General features: G+C 45.0%; 2 protein-coding genes across 2 annotated transcripts; one reads left to right on the top strand and one right to left on the bottom strand.

Annotated features, from left to right (window-relative positions):
* Window positions 1-2,427: 2,427 nt before the first annotated feature.
* On the bottom strand, window positions 2,428-3,255 carry PtA15_6A65 (uncharacterized protein; the record flags this gene model as incomplete). Its single annotated transcript, XM_053170388.1, has 2 exons — window positions 2,428-2,498; window positions 2,967-3,255. 2 exons carry the CDS (start codon window positions 3,253-3,255, stop codon window positions 2,428-2,430), a joined length of 360 nt encoding a protein of 119 aa, XP_053020992.1.
* Window positions 3,256-10,122: 6,867 nt separating this feature from the next.
* Window positions 10,123-12,467, top strand: PtA15_6A64 (uncharacterized protein; the record flags this gene model as incomplete). The annotated part of the gene is made up of 3 exons (XM_053170377.1): window positions 10,123-10,245; window positions 10,325-10,600; window positions 12,447-12,467. 3 exons carry the CDS (start codon window positions 10,123-10,125, stop codon window positions 12,465-12,467), a joined length of 420 nt encoding a protein of 139 aa, XP_053020991.1.
* Window positions 12,468-16,308: the final 3,841 nt, after the last annotated feature.

Raw genomic sequence — 16,308 nt, 5'->3', positions numbered from 1 at the left:
GTCAATCCCCACTTCCCATCATGTAGCAAGGGGGGGTGTTGAGTTGTCTGTTAGTCTGCTACCACGATGTATCACCACAGTATGGAGGGCTGTTGGATCGACCCATGAGCACTACCAACCATTAACTTAACAAAGTCCCTCCTCTGTGGGGCTGAGTGGGGAGCAGAGTGCTGCTGACCGCAGGGAGGGACTTACGACTTATGTCGGGGTGCTCGCCTGAGGGCATCTTGGAAACTCTGGTTGGCGTTCAAAGGCTTGTAGCTCACTTGTTTTGCGAGCTACATATAAGGTTCCAACCATGGATGGATGCAAATGCATCCTGTCTGTCTTTTTATCGACTCCGTTTTTGAAGAGAGTCACTTGAACAAAAAAGAGAAGGAGAATAAAGAGGAAAGAAACTTTCCCCGCTCGGACCTGCAGGGCCAGGCACTGCCCAAGAAGAGGTGGCCTTGAGGCTTGCAGCCTTTTTCAAAAATCCATCAAAAAATCACTTGATGGTTTGATGATAAGTTGATGAGCTTAAAAAATGTGCAACATCTGTATCACCTTATATCCCAATAATGGGAGGGACAGCATTGAAGCTGCAGGCTGGAAAATTCAAAGTGTGGATTTTCAACACTTTTTGGTGGATGGTCTCCCACCCAAATGGTGTGATAGCCCGTAAGTCCCTCCCTGCGGGAGGGGTGGCTTTGCCACCAGCCAAACTTAAGCTCAACCCAAACCAACACCCGAACTCCAAACTCCGACCTCCCGCATAGGGAGGGACTTTGTTAAGTTAGTACCAACCAACCACCCAGCTGGCAGCCACAAGCCTCTGTAGCCTAGTTGGTAAAGGCGGCACTCTAGTATGTGTCTCAGCATAGCTGAGGTCGTGAGTTTGACTCTCACCAGACACATCTTCATTTTACAGTCTCTACACCGTACACGTGATCCTGCTCTTAGGTATGAACCAGAGCTCATCTTTCATTTCTTTGTTTCTTCATGTCAAATTTTGCACATCATGTACAAGGACCTGATGAAATAAATCTCTTAGTCTTTTGAATTCTTGCAACATTTGTACCTAAACTTCAGGGAAATGCTGGAGAAAAAATGTAAACCAATTTCTGGAATCTCTGTTGGAGATCTGTTGGAGATCTGTTGGAGATTGACGCGCCCTGGCCCCTACACCACGGACGCAAAAGATCGAAAGCCTTCCAAAGTTCAATCAAAAGATGTTCGAACTCCCTGCCAGCAAGAGGGGACCTCGCCAACTTCGTCAAACTAGTTGGCCAAGTGAGTTCGAAGTCCTTTTGAACACTTCAAATATTGATTGGGTGGAGACTTCGAACAAAACCCGAAGTCTCTTCAATTGATTTTTGAAATACATTTGAATATATTTCGAACTCAGAGGTGTTCAAATTATATTTGATTGTTGACTTCGGGATACCTTGGATTTTCAATTGAAGCAAACTCAATTTAAATTTGAACGTACATTGGAGAGTACTCAATGTTTGATATGAAATCGATATCCCTGGGATGCAGACCCGGGGGCAGACCCAGGGAATTGATCCCTCGTACCCGCCCCACACCCCCCCTAGCAATTTCATTGTTCTGCTCGCCAGGGTTCAAATGGCTCAGAGCCCCACAAGGGGCACTCATTTTGTGTAAATAGTATTGTAATATCATTTCTTATCGTGTATAATGTTGTGTATGTGGGAGGTATGTGTAGCAATATAACAAGTTAATAAACAGTGGGGAGGAGACTCGTGTATCTGGGAGGTAGATGTAGCAAACTAACTAACTAGATAATAAACTGGGGGGAGGAGGCATATGGATTGGAGGAGAGAGATAGATGTAGGGAGAGAGAGAGAGCGAGAGGGAGGGGGAGTAAGGAGCGGATACTAGTTTGGTGGTCCAAGTTCAATCTCGGTACCATACCCCGGGGACTTCCTCCTTAATGAGGCAAGGTCCTCGTCAATGTCATCCCAGAATGACACTTGCTTCGACTTGTTCTTGTTGCGCAGGTTGACTCGATTGAGGTTGACCATGAAGCGGATGGAGCACAACCTTACCTTGGCCCCCGAGGTAATTCGCTTGTCCGAGTGAATCTGCTTTGCACCCTGTTTTTTGAACGTCGGATGGAAGACGGAGTAGATGTTGGCGATGAGACTCCAAAGGGAAGGTACCTTGTCTGATCCTTTGCCGGTCATGCCGGCCTTGAGCAAAGTGGCGAGGATCAATTTTTGCTCTTTGATACAGTCAGAGACCAGGCCCTCGAAGTAATCCTTGTTTCGGCCTTTGTCGTAGTTTGCCGGTAGGTGCGTGGCGCGGAACTCTTGGTGTTCCTTGGCAATGGCAGCCTGGCAACCCGCATGTCAGTGATTTGAAGTGTCACCATTGGTCAGGACTTCGTGTACGGTGTTTCGGAGGTGGGCCTTGAAATCCTGACTATAGCCCTGCGAGGGGTCCGGCGTCGAGTGGGCCGCAGTTGGCTCCGCAACGGGGATGGCGATTGGCGGCTGAGGGGGGGGGGCCACGGTGGAGGGCCAATAGCAAGATCGCAAGGGTGCGTTCTTCTGAGGTCATCTACAATAAAGATGGGGGGTTAGTGGATGTGACCCCCATGGCATTTCACAACACTAACCTGTATTAGGGGCTGTGCCCGTTGAATAAGCTCGCTGCTGAGGGTGAAGGAGCTCTCGACCAGTTGCAGGGCGTTCCCGATCAATTCAAGGTTGTCTGGGCGGACTCCAACGGAGCCCGTAAAACTCGAACGGGAGGATCAGCTCGGGGCAGGACTGGCGCTAGGGGGGCTGTAAGGCATACCTGGACTGCCCTGCGGCGGATATGGCGAGGGGGGTGGACCCATTCGGGTAAAAGTCGGCGATCGCTGGGGCCCAGCTTGGCTCTGGCGATTTGAAACGCCTAAGGAGTGCGGGGATGGAATGTTATTACATATTTCATCCTCCAGCGCGCAAGGGACTCACCGGGAGGGTTTGGGCCTTGCGGAAAGCCCAGGCCTCCATTGCCCTGATCCGCCACGTCCATCAGTCGAGTATCAACATGTTGGTCTTGCGCTTCAGGTTGCGCCATGGGAGTGGGGGTGTGGTTGAATCCAGCCATGTTAGAGTAGTTGTATTGGCCGTGATTGACACGGCCATTGCTTGGGAGGAGGGGATTTGACAGTGGCCCGCGGTTTGAGTTCGGGTCGGACAACGGATTCGGGTTGCTGTCAAGCTGGTCCCATGAGGGGTGCCCGCTGAGGGGCTGCGACATGTTTGGGTTTTCAATGACCTGTGTCCTACAGCAGTGTCATACGGGTAAGATAAGCAATAGATAAGTGTTGGGCTCAGTCGGATCACATATCAAAGTAAAATACTTGCGGGTGGGTTTCAGTTTGATATGTTACAGGCGTTCATGAGCGTTGGCGGTTTCACTACCGACTGAAGGGAGGGGTTAGGGGGTGGTGGCTCATAGAACACTCACCGATGACCGCAGGAATGAAACCGTGAGAACTGATTGAGTTTGGCGTTTCCAATGGAGCCGGACTTCCGACGGGGTCGGAGAAAACCTCAACCATTGCTGCGGACCAGAATTGACTGTGGGGCCAAGCTGCGTGCATGCCGCGCAAAATCCTGACTTCCTTGCCTCTTGCCAAAAACCACCGACAGTTGGGTTCAACCAGCCAAAACACAACATTTCAGAATTAAACCCACCATTGATCTCACATAACTGAAGGCATTCAGGATCATCAAATAATGTGGAAATAAGATATTTATCATTCCTATTGAGCCCCAAGAATCAGTCCCTACTGTTTTAAATAAATCAATAATTGTCAAGCCAATCATTCAAGTGCCTCCAGAATTGCCAAGGAATTAAACCCACCTTTGATCTCACAAAACTCAAGGCATTCAGGTTCATCAAAAAATTGGGAAATCAGATATCTATCATTCCTATTGAGCCTCAAGAATCAGTCCCTACTGTTTTAAATAAATCAATAATTATCAAGCCAATCATTCAAGTTCCTCCAGAATTTCCAAGGATATACATATTATCCCTCAGTCTCCCCCCCCTGCTTGGTGGCTATGGCACCAATCAATCATCCTGGTGAGTGCATTCATTGACACAATGGTATATGATTGTGTCCATCTGGTTATGATTCTTATATGGTGTTTTTTTGATATGGGTTTTTTTTGGTTGTGTTATTCTATCCTGATGGGAAATATATTACCCTCAGGTTTTGAGGCTACTTTGGATCAAGATGGTAGATACCTTTACAGATGTGTGATTTGCAAATCCAAATGGGCCAAGGAGAGCAACATACCATTACATCTTCAAACCAGAACTCATATGAACAAGTTGAAAGGACTCCAGAGTTTCCAAAATGCAATGGCTCAATCAAATTCTCAAACACATGGTTCTAGCTCGTCACTCCCTCACGTTTGGAATCAGGTGCCTGCAGATCCCCAGGTGGAAATTCCTGATCAAAATCTTGGATCCCTGCAGATGGGTCCAGAAGAGCCTCAAACAGTGGATGTTGATATGAATGACAGTGTGGCCTTTGGTTTTGGTTCTGAGGATCAAGAGGAAGTCATGGGTGGGGATCAAGGCATGCTTCAGTGGGTTCATGATGCACTTATGGCTGGATTGATAGAAGATGAAGTGTTAACCCCTGGTCAAGAGGATGATGATGATGATGAACAATCAGAGGCAACAATGGAAAATTCTAATTGGTTTCCCTTTAGGTCCAAGGGGGTGAGTGGCAAATTTACCCTTGATATTGTATGGATAAATCTCGGCTGATCAGACCACCCCACGCTTACCATACATACAAACTCGCAGCATCTGGTCTCAGCACTCATGCTAGGCCATCTGCACAATCGCTTATCACGCACCATGTATCACCAGTTGCGGGTCATCCTACGTGTGTGGGGCATGAAGCTGCCCCATTGGGACAGCATCAAACAAAACCGGGATATGATCCGGAAGACTTTAGATGTGAAAATCAACAAGCATGTCTCCATATTTAATAATACATGTTATTATCTGAGTCTGCATGACTTGATTGGACATGTGGGTCAACTTGTTTCCTTCTGCTTGATTTTGCAATTGACTGACACATTATCTCCCCTGAGATTTTATTTCCCAGGAATTGGCAAATCCCATTGTTCACCCACATATGCAATTCTACCCACATGACACCAAAGGGAAGAACATCAGGGCTCTGTACCAAAGTGAAAAGTGGCGTGAAAGTCTTAACCAAGAACACCGCGTCCAAATGGCACCTTACAATGGCAAACACTACTATATATTTGAGCCCATAACTTTGATGGATCACCCAGATAGTCACATTGTGGTGCCAATATTTTTCTACCAGTATCAAGATGAAATATGGGGCAAGTGTTTTCGTGCCAAATTTTCCAGACCAAATCAGTCTGGTAAAATGATATTCTACATACGGGCAAATATTGGATATAACGACCAAGATTTGCTTGATATTCCTGTCAGGAAGTTCAACAAGTTATACTCAGAAATCCGCCATCAAGATGGATCATTGCTTATGTCAAAGTGTGATAATTTGCTATATGGTAAGCAGTTAATGAAACTCTTCACATGATAGTATCACCCCTACTTTTTGTGTTGTTTTGACAAGTATCACCCCACCTTTTTGTGTTGTTTTGACAGAACATGGCGCCCCAATTGGGGCCGACCCTATTTGCATACCCAATCCCTGGAGAGAGAGGGCAGGTAAAAAGATCATTCGGCATGTCCCCATTACCCTCTACTCTGATGACACTTCAGGTAACCAGTCTAAGAGATGGAACAAACATATTTCTTACTATTTCACATTGGGAGGACTGCCGCCTGAAATGACCAACATGGAATACAATTGTCATTTTATTGCAACCTCCAATTTTGCTTCAGCTTTGGAGATTGGTGAGCCCATTGTTGCAGAGATCAAGTGAGTGAACAACACATAATGGATAGTTCCTTTCATTGTCTCTGACATTGTATAATATCCACACAGTCATTTGGCAACTCAAGGTAGCATAGCATTTGATGCAGGTCTGAAACACAAAGTATTGTATATGGTGGTCCCACTTGCTTTCCTTGCGGACTCACCTATGTCTGCAGAAATTACAAGCACATTCAACCCAGGTCAAGCCAATAACCCTTGCAGGATGTGTCATCTCAGTACTCAATCAAAAGAACACCGGTGCAGTTTGGAATTCCTCCGTGCCTTTTTTGGCCTACCAGCTTTACCCGTTGCTAGAAAGTGGCATGAAACCAAGAGTCAATCTCATGAACTTTGGGAGCTATACTATACAAAATCCAAGAATCAATTCAAGTTGAAAACTGCAGAGTATGGATTGAAGGACCAAATAACACACAGGTTGATGGAATTGCATACTCAGAAGGTCCATGAACGGGTCAGAATTGCCCAAATTGCAGAACACTCCCATCCAAGAATATTCAACTCTTATTTGGAACTAGCATCATTTGATGGATGTAATGACACCCCAGTGGAGATACTACACGTAGTCCTCCTAGGATGTGTCAAATATCTTATGGCTGACCTTATGACAAATAGGATACCCAAGAGCAAATTGAAAGAAGTGGAGGCCCGCTTGCGATCATTCAACACCAATGCCCTCAACTTTCCACAACTTCAGGCAACTTACATGATGGCCCACCATTGATCCTTCATTGGTCAAGATTTCCGAATCATCTTTCAGGTTGCAGCATTTGTGTTGTTTCCTTACATGACTGAAGACATGAAGAATGTTTGGTACTCAATGTGCTTTATGTCAAGTATGGTTTTTCAGACAGTCATTCCTGACATGGAAACCTATATCCAACAACTGGAAGGGGTTATACGGGAGTTCATGTATCACATATCAAAAATGTCTGGCAGGTGGTCAAATAAACCCAAGATCCACATGCTGTTGCACCTACCTCAATCAATTAGACGATTTGGGCCCCCAATCCTATTTGCGACTGACAAATTTGAAAGTTATAACGGAATAGTCTGCACTGCATCAATCCATTCCAACAGACAAGCACCAAGTCACGATTTAGCCCTGACTTTCAGCAACTATCACATTGAGAGGCTATTATACTCTGGCGCCTACCTTCATGATTCCAAGACAGGGGAATACTTTCAAGCCAAACCTAATGTTACCAACATATTTCAATCAAATCTCCTGATCCAAAAATTATTTGGGTATAACTCCACCTTAGTCAACCCCATGAAATCATACCCCTGCTTACACTCAAACAAACCAAATATCCCAGAGGCAGAACTTGAACCAATTCCTGAGGTGCTTACGGCAAGACTCAACCCAAACAGCAGTGTTAGACAAGTATCTGCTATCCATCTGAATGCCAAGGAAACAATTCACAAGGGGATGTTTTATTTGGTACGCTAACCACAGGAAAATTTTAATTATGCTATCATACAAAAATGCACTGACAACCTAATTTTGTGTGGATAGGCGCAAGGGGGTTCAAATCAATTTGAAGTTTTTGCATGTGTCCAATTGTTGTGGGAGGTCACCCCAGGGAATCACTATTATGTGAGACGTGTGGAATGTCAGAGAGGACACATCAATTTTCATACCCGAATGCCTGCACTGCAGAAGAGGTCCAGCTATGCTATTTTACCTGTCCCAGTAAGTAAATTATACATAAACCTCAAACATTATGTCACCAGGAAAATTGACAGCAAAATCATTTGATCAGTGGATTAAGTGTTGCCTCAACGTACAGCATAATTGCATTGAAGGAGGGTGTGCCGCAGTGGAGGCAGCTGTGCCAGTGAACAAGCAACAAGAGGGCACATCTGTCTGTTATCACATCCAACACACTAATCACAATAGTTATCTGTTGAATGCATTTGCACATCACGAGGCTCAACACCACCGCCAGCTATCAGGATTGCGGCACATGGTTGTTACTGGATCACAGATGATGCAAGCATTGACCGAGGGACTTCAGAAGTGGCAAGGAGAAAATGATGGTGATGACATCAGTGATTAGATGTGAATCCAAGCAATTAGATGTGAATCCAAGCTGGTAGTTATTGTTATTGTGTGTGAAATCAGCAAATTATGAAAAAAAATCTTTGGGACTTGTGTAAATGTTTTCCTGTTTTTATTTCTCTTACCCTACCCCTGTGTAGGATGTTTGGCCTTATATTTTACCTTACACCTGTGTATATTTTAAAGCATGTTCAACTTGTCACCAGACTATACTGCATGATGGTGTTGAATTGACTCAGAGTTACTCTTCAGACTTAAGTTGGCAGAGATATGATAAGCAGAAAATTTATCATATCTATTTTTAAGGAAGCACCCAAGAAATCATATAAAATTCTCTGGAGAATAAGATAAAGAATGCAGCAGCATACAACACAAAGTTTTCTGACCAGTAGCAGAAAATAAAATTCAGGACAAGCCTGGAAAAGGTAGGTGGAAGTGTAAGATAAGCAAGAAAAAAAACATCGCCAATGGAGGATGAACAGGGGAGAAGGGGGGGGGGGGGGGGGGAGCGAGGCATGTGCAGAACAAGGGATTTCCAGGACAGGATTGGGATTGTTAATCCTGGTGCAGTCTCTTCATGGCTTTGTGGACCCCGCCCTTGAGCAAGACTGCCGGGCCATAGCGGATCCCAAGTTTGCAGAGCCTTTGGATCGAGGTGGTCTTGAAGATCAACCAGTGGTAGAGGGAGTGCCTCTCAATCGCCGCGTGAGTCTGGGTGTCGCCGGGCTGGATGTGGCAGAGGTTGAGATAGGCCTCCATTGTGAGGTCGCCATCAGACAGGGGGGAACTGGAGCACGACTTCGCGCGCTTTGGGTTTGGCGGGGTTGAAGAGCCCAATGACTGAAGTTGGTTGACAAGTAAAGATGGCGACGGCTTGCGATCTTTGGCCTCGGCACATGACGGGTCAAACATGTCCGGGCAGAGTGCCTGAAGCCTCTTGACGGTAGACTTGCGCTTCCGAGGTAGCAGGCGCCGCGGGGGAGGGGGTCCGTCATCGTCGCCTGAGAGAGGGGCCGGAGCCTCATTGCGGCGAGGCTGCGATTGGGCCTGAGCCGGGTGGTGCAAGCCATCAGTGCATGGCCCAAATGGATATTGATATCGGGTCAAAGATGGGAGGGAGTTAACTTACGTTTTGGGAGATACCACTCTGGTTTTCTCCTCCTCCGTCGTCGTGGTGTGAGCTAGGTTCCCGGTTTTCCATAACGTGCAAAGTGGGTTGGAGGCAAGCTGGGAGGGCGAGTTCGCGATGCGGAGACAAATTGCAATGGGGGAGATATCCATGTTGGATGCATGACTTGAGTTCATATACTGCTGGCGATGATCGATTTTTGAACGAATATTTCTGGTGATGTTTGAATTCTGTTTGATTGTTGGTGGCTGAGGATGATAGTCGAAGTGGAATCAAAATGACCTCGAAAGCGGTTCGGAGGGCAATTGAATGAGATTCGAATGGCAGTCGGATAAGGTTTTCACCGGAGTTTCTCCGGCAACTCCGGCGGATATCCCGGATATTTGCCGGATTGAGCTTCCACTCGATTATTCCTCGAATTATTTCCCAAAAATTGGGAAAAAAATCGAGGAGTATTCGAAATCCCAACGAGTGGGGCCACTTCGAATTTCTTTCGATAATTTTCCGTCACTTCGAACGGCGTTCGGAAAAGACGCAACGAAGTGCGTCCGTGGTGTAGGCCCACCTCCCGCGGCGCAGCGGAGATAAATATCTGGCTCTATGGATCTCTCTGGATCCACGCGTCATGAGCAAATTTCTATGTACAGACAGCCTTTTGATAAGAACTGCAAAGCTAACAGAAGAAGCACACAACGTCGTAAACTAATTCGGAACCCCTGAGACATGTCGACGCAACCCCTGGCGACCCTAGCTTGACTCAGCCCGAGCCCACCTGCTGCCCAAACCAGCGCAAACCTCGCTTCCAAACCGGCAGAATGCCCCACCCAATCATTCGACACAGCAGCTAGTCGAACCGTCAAACACCGCCTGCTCCAGAGTCTAGTCGCACATCTTCGTCCGTTGCCAGCCGTCCGTGGTTCAAGCCTTCGTCTGGTCCTCCATCCAGCCCGCCCCCCACAACTGCTCCCAAACATGAGTGTCCTTCGCCTGCTCTTCCTCCTCCTCGCGACGCTGTTGGCCGCCGTTTCCGCCTTCGGGCAAGAGTTGTGCGCCGGATGCAACAGCATGGTGCCGGGCGCTCCTGTAGGCGAACAGGTGCAGTGCCTTGCACGTATCATGTGCCGGCAGGGTGGAGTAGACCACGGTATTTGCACGGCCTGGTACTACCCACTAGTGGTTTACCACTGCCCGCGCTGTACGATTGTCATTCGGGAGAAGGAAAGGTACGCCTGCGGCCCGGCACACTTTGCCGCCTGTCAGTGTCCTGAGCCCGATGAGCCCCCAAGACCCCGAGTCCGATCCCTATCCCGCCTTCTGTCGACCGGATCCTCGTCGAAGTCGAAGGTTCACCCCCAATAAGTGCCCCTCCCAGGCCCCAGCCCAAGCACTCCAATCACCATCAAGCTACATCCTGTCAAATTGTCCACCAATCATCAACTATGTATATGGCGTAGATAGAGATAAAAAAACCAGGTGCTTGTTGACCATGTGCATAGACTAGTAAACCACCTAAATAGCTAACTATAATAAGAAACACATATACATACTTCTAATAGAGTTATTCAATAGTCTAATAATGCATAAAACATTTTTTAAGTCTGGCGCCAAGGGGTTCAGGTGGGGGCCAATGTCATCCCAAATACTATATTCAATATCACCAGGGATAAGAATGACTAAGTCTGCACAATCCAAGCCACTGCTATGTTTTCCTCTCATTCTAGTTGCTGCTTTATATCTTCTTAGGGGGTAAATAAAGGGGCAGGCTAAATTCACTCCAAAAAATTACTAAATCCACTCCAAATTTTGTTGGAGTGAACAAAATTACACTCCAAAAATTTTGGAGTCAACCCAGTTCCACCACAACAGTATTCTTTCCAAGGGAAAATGTTTCATTTTTTTGGAATGCACAGATTTACACCATGGGGTGCATTCCTGGAAATACCCTGCATCCTGTGCATGTTTTTCCATGAAAAGTGTCCAGAGGATGCCCAGGGAGCATCCAGCAGACACCAGACAGGCTGAGCATCAGTCCAACATCAGAAATCCTTGTCCAGCGGCCACTCCTGAGCAAGAGTGTCTGCTGGACATCTTGAGGGTCCAAAACAGCCACCATCCATCAGACACTTCAGCCAGAGTGTCTGATGGACACCAAAAACCATTGTCAATCAGACATTGAACTTGATCAAGAGTGTCCAATGGACACCCAGAACATCTGTCAATTGGACACTCTGGAGTGTCTGGAGGACGTTTGGGCACAAGTTTCAAATTTCTTATTGTAGGGTGTGTGGGCCCCCAATATCTTTGTGATGAGGTATGAAAATGTGAGAACAAGAAGAACAATGAAGTGAAAGAAAGGCAAACCTAAGACCAAGTGAGATGAGTTTGAAGGAGTTTAATGTGATTGATAACAATAATGAAGATGAATGAGAACAACAGGGAATACATGCGGTTGAAATACTACATCTACAATTAGGGTTTGCAATCTCATCAACTAGGTTCAAACCCAGTTGGTCCAAGCCCGCAGCACGGCACATGAGAGTATTCCTGGCCTATGCCTCAATACATTCAGGGGCTAAGTTTGATTGAAGAAGAATACATTGATCCATATTAAGAATAGTTTGATTTGCTTGTTCCGCAATGGTGTTTTGTTGAGGAGTATACAGTGGCAAAACATTATGTTGAATACCAGAAGATTCAAGTAGATTGTTCAGAGTACCCATTGGGAATATCCAAGGAAAAAAACCAAGGGAGATGCTCCCGTGGAAATACCCGCGGATAACAGGTTGGGTACACGGGTAGATGCGGGTACCCGCGGATATGCCTGGTAATTATTGGGTATACCCGCTGTGGAACTACTGAACAAACAGAAAAGAGCTTGGAGGGGAAATAGACAACTACACTAGTAATAATGTAGGTTGAAGCTAAGGGTGCTGTTGAGGCTGCCCTCCTATCTAATGCTGGAGTTGGTGAGAGTTACACTAAGAAAAAGAAGAAAGAAAAGGGTGTGGCTTGAGTTCTACTAATCCTTAGTGAGGTCTAGAATAAGGAGTTTATGTATATCAATCAATTTCTAGTTGGAATACCACAAACTTGAGGTTGAGGTGAGAGGAAATGAGGGTTATGAGCAAAATATGCAAAGGATGAGAGGTTGAGAGCAAAGTATGAAATGGGGTTCAATTCTGAGTTCAATACGGGAGGTGATAGCAAAATATGCAAGTGATGATAGTCTAGTAAAGAGTACAATCTGAGGAGAAGGGTAAGAGCAAAGTATGCAAGTGATGAGAGCTATACTATAGGGGAAGATAATCCAAAAATAAACCAGCATGAGGGGGAAGTACAGCAGCTGAGGGGAGTTTATAAGTGAAAGAAACCACAGGGGGGGTACAAGGATGAGCACAGAAATGGGAATTCTGGCCATGGGAAGAAAGACTGTACAAATGGGGAAGGTGATGTGAACATAGTAACAACTTGCAATGATGAGCACTACTGAAAGAGGTGAGCACAGATCCAATGATGCAATGTATACAAATAGGGATAGTACATAATGGGAAATGTCTGTAAAAGGTTTAACATGTGAGGAAATAACTTTAAGAGGAAATTACTGTAATGATTTAAGTCAGTTACTAATGAAATGAGTGTTGTAACTAATGAAGACTGTAGTTTTTTCTGTAAATCTTATATTCCTTATAACTATTGAACCATTGAAGATAAAGGGGTACTATGTATGGGTGACTATAGGTGGAATTAGGCGTAAAATCTGAATATGCAATAATAATGAAGTATTTGTGAAGGGTTTATGGGGTAATGGGCAATGTAATGATGAATATATGTAAAAGAAGATAATAAAATACTACTTATGGTTTGGAATGGAGCACCACATCCTCCCTCAACTTATTGTCTGTCCCCAGGCAATGCACCAAAGAGAAGAGTGATCCAGAAAGAGTTGAAGAATGTTCAGTCCAATAGTCCAAAGTCCAAATTCCAGTGTGCTTCCTCCAAAAGGTGAAATCCAAAGTCCTGAGTAGCAGTCCAAATCCAGAGTCCAGTGTCCAAAGCCAATAGAATCCAAGTATAAGCCAACATTGTTGACCAGGCGACTCTTTGGGCTGTACTTCCAGCTCTGGGGTCGTCTCACCCTTGTCCGCCGTTGCATTTGCGCGGTTTGACGGGGGATATTCGTGGGCCCCCCTTGTGCTCTAGGGCTGGGGGTCTTCCTCTCACCGTTTTTCAACCCTGCTAGACAGGGATGGACGGTGGGCCATGTACAACAGCTTGCTGTGTTAGGTGGCACGGGGGTGGGGGACAGGTTTTTCTGTTTTTTTTTTTTTTTTTTTTTTTGTTGTTGGTTGTGGTTTGCTGGTTGCGTGTTTTGATAAAGGGGAAACCCTTGAATTTTTTTTGTAGTTTTTGTTATTTTGTAGGGAAAACCCTTGATTTTTTTTTCTATGAATGTGAGGCTTGAATATACTTGGATAATTATTAATTACAGGGAATAAATTTGGTGTAAAAATTAGGTGGTAAGAGCTTAAACTGATTGGCTGCTTGTCAGAGGCGGAGGTCTTACGGCAACCACTTATAAGGATAAAGCTTTAAATATGCTAATAAGGACTTTTTGATATTTTAAAGGGTTTAATCCAGTGGATTAAGTGTGCAAGGGGTGGTTTAAAAGGAAAAGGGGCTACAGTAGTAGCAGGGGAGAATATTCACGGCAAACTCACAGTTTCTGGGCAGTGAATGGTCTGGGGGATCTTTTCCTGAGGGCCAAATAGGCCTCTATTTATAGAGGGGACTTTAGTGGATGCAACCACTAAGTCCTTTTCTCCCTATGGGAGTATCCTGAGGTGTAGACGTGAACAAGGCTTGGCTGTGGGCAATTTATTTGTATTATACAGCCATTCCGAAAAAGCTTGGCTTTGTTGGAAGGAATTTCCACCCAAACTTTGTATTGGATTTGCCAATAATCACTGGCAAGGTTGGACATATGTATATTCATGCCCACCTCATTCTTATATGCAGGGTGCATATACAGCAGCCAGATGCCCTCAATCATCTTGTTCCTTTCATTTTTTCCTAATTCTGAGTTCAGAATTGAGCAATTTGGCTGATTCTACTCTGAATGACATTCTGATCCTGTTCGCAAGGTTGGATGGTGCTGGTCCCAGCAGCCGGCATGTTTTTTTTTCGCTACCAAACGGCTTGATTGGTGGGATCCTGCAAGCGACTGCGCTCGCAGGTCAGGATATCATGTGTCCAACCTTGATGTTGGATGCACATACATTGGCAAATCCAGAAGGAATTTCCAGCGGAAATTCCTTCCAAAGAAGCCAAGCTTTTTTGGAATGGCTGTAATAGACTATTTCTCTGACTCTGTCACATGACATGTTTATAACCAATTGTCATGTGAAAGAGCTTCAGTAGAAGTCTACATAATGTTTTCACGGGGTATTTTTACACAAGTAATATTACTCTTAATGTACAGTAGTTTAATTTTATGTACTTTGTTTATTTTACTAATTTTTTGTATGTAATACTTTTTTGGGCGCTTTCTGGGGCCAATTCTTATTATACAATTAGTACATGAAGGAATAGGAATAAGGGGTTACTTTAAGTGGGTGACCCCCCTTAATTTATGATTAGGAATCTGATTCTGCAATAATAATTCACTAATTATTATTATTTACTAAGTTATTGCAGTCTTTTGGATACTTGATGTATCTCCAAGGCTGACAGTACCAACATTGAAGTAGAGGTTTTTTGTGTGTCACTTTACGGATTACAAGCGTGCAGAGAGTTTTTTTTACTGTTATGAAATTGTATCATATTCTTATAGAGCTGTATGCTTCTACTCCATACACCCACAAGCTGGCTCATATCATGTACCATCTTATGTAGTCCAGTCCCTGTTTTCTCTTTCACTTCACTGAATGATTATTATACATTGACTCAATGCTCCTGGACTGTGTCCTTGACATCTTTTCATCTCTCACTTAGTCTTCATGTCCCCAAGTTCCTTTCAACATTTACCTACCCTAAAATCATACCTTTGCGGAGTTCTTGCATGCAGAAGTGGAGCAATTGAACCCCTTGTGGACTAGGCGGATTGTATCAGACTCACGGAGGAGTGCTGAAGGGATTTGCATGTTGCGGAGTTTCAGTGTTGACTACCAAACAAGCCCGGAACTGTTCTAGAAGGGAGGCAGACATTCAACTTAAACTTTATATCCTGCTTTCTATTCAACACCAGTCATCAAGAGGCTGTGTCCTTCCTCTTTGAGACCGGTTGAACGGTCACTGACAGCATGTGTAGTAAGTACTCCTCCAGCCTACATACATATATATATAGTTCTGCCTGTCTTGGTTTTCCAAACAGTACTGTTATAAATGGACTCAAATGTATTCTGGAGTGGATGTGCCAAACAGACATTTTATAAATCTGATGATTTTTTGATTGGGTTTATTACAGTTGGATTTCACATTGGGTGCTATGTATTTTATTATGCAATTTATTATATCACATCAGGCATCCAAACAGTGGCACAGGGCCTTAAAGAGAACTGGCGTATTTTTGGTGTTTGCCCTGAAAATAAATACAAAAACTGTTTCAGAGAAACCTACTGGGTATGGGTTTCCAAAGAGGTCAAAAATCATGATAATTGAAATAGGAGGAACTTTGGTCAAGATTGAGGATCAAGTAAACCTTATCATTAAATTGGCCTGGTTTTCAGCATAGGTATGGCACACATTTCACACAGACATTGCACAACACATTTGGTATGATTCCAGTTCATATAAACTTACTTTTTGGCAGACATGAAATTGACCTCCAACCAGCATCTAACTGAAATCCAACCAAATCTATGACTGAGTTCAGAGATGGCAATTGCATGCAAGTACCGAGGAAACTCCGTTAGTGGGAGCAGCTCCCAGCAGGTCTGGAATCATGACCAATAATATTTGGTCATGATGCTGTTCTCTAGCAAAGCGGTTGTGGTTTTGGTGGGGTTGGGTCCAACCTCACGTCCTTGCCGTCAGATATAGGGCAGCGCGTCGTCTGCAGCGCCCTGATCAGGCAACTTTCTGTCATCTGTGGTCATTTTCACGTCAATCCGGCCCGCACGTTGGCTGGACGGGCTGGATTGTCCTCAATCACTCCCGCCA

Source organism: Puccinia triticina, chromosome 6A (assembly GCF_026914185.1).
Source record: "Puccinia triticina chromosome 6A, complete sequence".
Classification (NCBI taxonomy): domain Eukaryota; kingdom Fungi; phylum Basidiomycota; class Pucciniomycetes; order Pucciniales; family Pucciniaceae; genus Puccinia; species Puccinia triticina.
This window is presented reverse-complemented; position numbering and strand designations above follow the sequence as displayed.